Genomic DNA, 3,799 nt, shown 5'->3' on the forward strand with positions numbered 1-3,799 from the left:
TATTTTCTGTAATGTTGTATCTTATTGCCTATCCTCCGTCAGGTGCCTGTTAAAGGCTCCGCCCACACGATGACTTTTGAGCCTTTGACCCTGCTCTCTCTGCTGCTCTTTCTGCTGTCACCATGGGAACCACGCTGATGAGGAGGAGAAAGATTTGGGGCTGTACAGTGACAGGAAGTGTTGAAAGACTGTATTTTTGTGTGTGCGCGTGTGACGCTGAGTACTTTCTGTAAGCACAGCTCAACCGAAATGATTGTTGTGTTGTTCTGGGTCACCTAGCTGTTGGTTTAACACAGCTACAGGTGTGCAGTATGCAATTTTTTGTATTACCTGTACTTACCTCTACATGTGTTCATTTGTATTTAACTTTTATAGAATAGACCACACAGCACTACTGACTTTTTTTGAAGTGATATGTAAATACAGATATATATATTATATATATTTATATAAAGAATTTCTAAGGATAACAAAGGATTGAGTGTAAATTGAGGTTATTCTAGATCAGAGCAGGACATTAAGGGATGTTTGGTTTAGTATTATCTTTAAAAGATGTACATTATCTTCCACAGACACTAAGACCTGTAGCAAGTATAGTTCATGCTGAGGACCTCCCTCATTAGCGAAGCAGTTTGGTTGGAGGGAACGAAAACTTGTGAAGCCTCATTAATGAAGAAGATACAGGCTGTAAAAGTTAATCTAGGCACTTTCTTAAAAAAGCAAAACAACCAGCTATGTGTTACTTCAGACTATTAACAGATGGTCTTGCAGTTTAGTGAAGATGTTCACAGTTTGCTCAGTAATTGTGCAAACTGAAGCTAGCTTATAGGTTGTGGAGAAATTTGTTATGTTTCTTCTTCAGATGCACAGTCTCCAAAACTGTAAAAGCACCGTACTAATGAATATAACAGATGTAAGTAAAACTTGAAATTCAATTATTCAACAGAAGGCTCTGTCAAAACATAAGAATATGAAAAAGCACCCAGCAAAAGAGACAACCATCTGCCTGAACAATAAATAATGCGATGTCTCATTTTCATATGCAAACATGAACTGTCATGTGCTTTCAAAGGCTGGCTTCTCATCCAATTTGTATTAATTGAATTTGCTTTCTCCTTCAGTGAGGTAACGTTTAAGACATTTAACAGTACTGTAGGCTTGTCTTTACTATTCAAGCTTTTTCTACATCTGATTTTTGTGATATCAGATTGTCTCCAGTGAGGGGAAATGATGGAATACAGAGATAGTGATCAGGGCACAGCTGAGCCGAGATCCAAACGTGATGTAATTAATCATTCATATTACAATTATGACTGAAGATTGCCGAACCAGTCCGCATGCATTTTGTGGAGTTTCCCTCTGAGTGTTATGTGGGTGGTACTTCGGGAGTATGGGGTGTCTGGCCTGTTGCTACGAGCCATTCGATCCTTATACAACCATTGCAAGAACTTGGTCCCCATAGCCAGGAATGAGTCGAACTTGTTGCCGATGGTGTTGGACTCCACCAGGGCTGCCCTTTGTCACTGATTCAGTTCATAATTTTTATACAGACAGAATTTCTAGATGTAGCCAAGTGGACCGTTTCAGAATCTTGCCTCCGCTTTTTGCAGAGGATGTGGTTCTGTTTGCTTCATCAGCTGGTGGCCTCCTGCTTAAAATGAGAATAGTCCTCGGCTGTAAAAAGTTGAAGTGCCCACCCCATGTCACGAGCGAGAGGAGAGGGGAGCGAGAGATGGACAGACACACTGGTGCTGCGGCTGCAGTGATGCAGACGTTGTATGTGTCTGTGGTGGTGACGAGAGAGCTGAGCATCCCTACATCCCTACCCTCACCTATGGTCATGAACTTTGGGTAGTGACCAAAAGAACGAGATTGCGGATGATGGCTGGCCTCTCCCTTAGAGATAGGAGTTTGACCAGAAGAGGCTCAGGGTAGAGCACCTCCTGCTCAAATGATGATCCACATGATCCACATCGAAAGGAGCCAGTTGAGGTTGTTTGGGCATCGGACAAGAATACTTCCTGGGTGAGGTGTTCCCGGCATGTCCCACTGGAAGGAGGCCCCACAACAGACCCAGGACACGGTGGGGAGATTAAATCTCTTGGCTGGCCTGGGAACACATTCGTGTTCCCTCATACAAGCTGGAGGAGGTGGCTGGGAAGAGGGAAGTCTGGGCTTCTCTGCTTAGGCTGCTGACCCTGTGACCCACCCCGGATAAGCAGAAGAGGATGGATGGATATTATAGTTATCAAATCCTTTTGGCTCTCTGTTGAATCTCAAATATGCACCCAACAGCTGGACAGCCAACTGGGAGACTGGTTAAAGATATTCAATAGGGTGCAAATGAATCATTTAACAGACTTCTAATCTATTTATGTCTGTGGATGGTTGGCCTTGTTTGTCTCGGTTATATCACACTGTGCTGGTTACATTAACTGCCTCAGAAATATACCCTCTTAAAAACCTCTTTTCTTGAGGTTTCACCTGGTAGAGAGCGAATGATTGAGGGTAGCATTTGTCTTTTACTAAGTACAGTGAAATTTTTTAAAAATGTGTCTGCTTTCATGGGCCGAGTCTTTTTATTTATGAGGGAGAGACAGATGATTGACAGCTTAAGAAATACCATTATGAGCTTAAGTGTGTGAAATATCTGGGCAGTGAGCCCAAAACCTATGTTAGACAGCAGGATGCTTTTACAACATAACCTTCAAACAAATGTGCTATCATTTGATTACTGTTTAAACGCTATACCTAAATGGGATGAGTTTTTGGATTCAGTCCAAACTCTACCATCTTTCACAGCTCCTTCTGGGCCTACAACACACCGACTGATATACACTAGCACAGGACTTTTTTGGTTTTTCTGAAGCCTACCTTTGGCCAATCACATGCTTTGAAGGAAATTTAAAATTTTAAAAAAATGTCATATATTGTTTAGGTTGTTAAATTGTTATTTTTTTCTCATAATAAGAACTCAGTTTTATTAGTGGTTATTCTGTCGAGATAATCTATCGAGATAATCGGAAGAACTAAATTATTTAGGAACTGCAGATCAAACAGATTAAACTTGGTGTTCTCAACTTTGTGGTCTCTGCTGTAAAGTTGAGATGAGAAATTGACATTGAGCGGAAAAAAAACAATAGCGAAAAAATGATGTCATTATGAATCTGTGTATGATTTTGAGTATAACACTTTGGTGCATCAAAGTGCTAAGTAGCATGTCAAAGCATACTGGTGTACGGCGAATAAACTTTGTCATCGTTGGATAAAAGTCATTATGTTTTCTTGATCAAAGTTTAACAGCTCTCTTAGTTTAGGAATCCTAATTTTTGTTGTTGTTTAGCAGGATGCAGAGGAACCAGAATACAATAAGAACAACTTGTTAGCTACAGCCGTGTAGCCCAAGCCACTGCGCTAATGTTAATGTTAATGCGCTAATGCTAACATCAGTGACTGATGTGAAACTCACCACTGTAATGTACTGTGTCCTGCTACTGTTGTGTCATTAATCACCATCAGTTGGATATTTTTAATAATAAACTGTGTTTTTAAATATGTAGTGTAGTTTTTGATATATCTAAAAATGTTTTTTTTTAAATTAAGGTTAGAAGATCTGAATAAAATCTACAAACAGAACTGAAACTGAAGTCTAAAATAAAAAGAACAAAATCTGCATCTTACAGTTTTTTACAGACGCTAGGACACATTTCCCAATACTTAGGTCACGTTTGCAAAACTCCTCACACAGTGAGCACAACAGAAGTCTATGTGGGCTAAACTGAGGACCAGTTATCATTGT

The 3,799-nt window shown here is 40.1% G+C and overlaps 1 protein-coding gene across 2 annotated transcripts in view; it reads left to right on the forward strand.

Annotated features, from left to right (window-relative positions):
- Positions 1–1,866, forward strand: part of gpc5b (glypican 5b) — a 58,579-nt gene extending 56,713 nt beyond the window's left edge. For both annotated transcript variants that reach the window (XM_005736937.1, XM_005736938.1), the window contains exon 11: positions 43–1,866. In XM_005736937.1, coding sequence (XP_005736994.1) covers positions 43–138 — 96 coding nt within the window. In that variant the 3' untranslated portion in view covers positions 139–1,866. The remainder of the gene's footprint in view (positions 1–42) is intronic.
- The last annotated feature ends 1,933 nt before the right edge of the window (positions 1,867–3,799 follow it).

Source organism: Pundamilia nyererei, unplaced genomic scaffold (assembly GCF_000239375.1).
Source record: "Pundamilia nyererei isolate P.nyererei 1_Seehausen unplaced genomic scaffold, PunNye1.0 scaffold00072, whole genome shotgun sequence".
Taxonomy (NCBI): Eukaryota; Metazoa; Chordata; class Actinopteri; order Cichliformes; family Cichlidae; genus Pundamilia; species Pundamilia nyererei.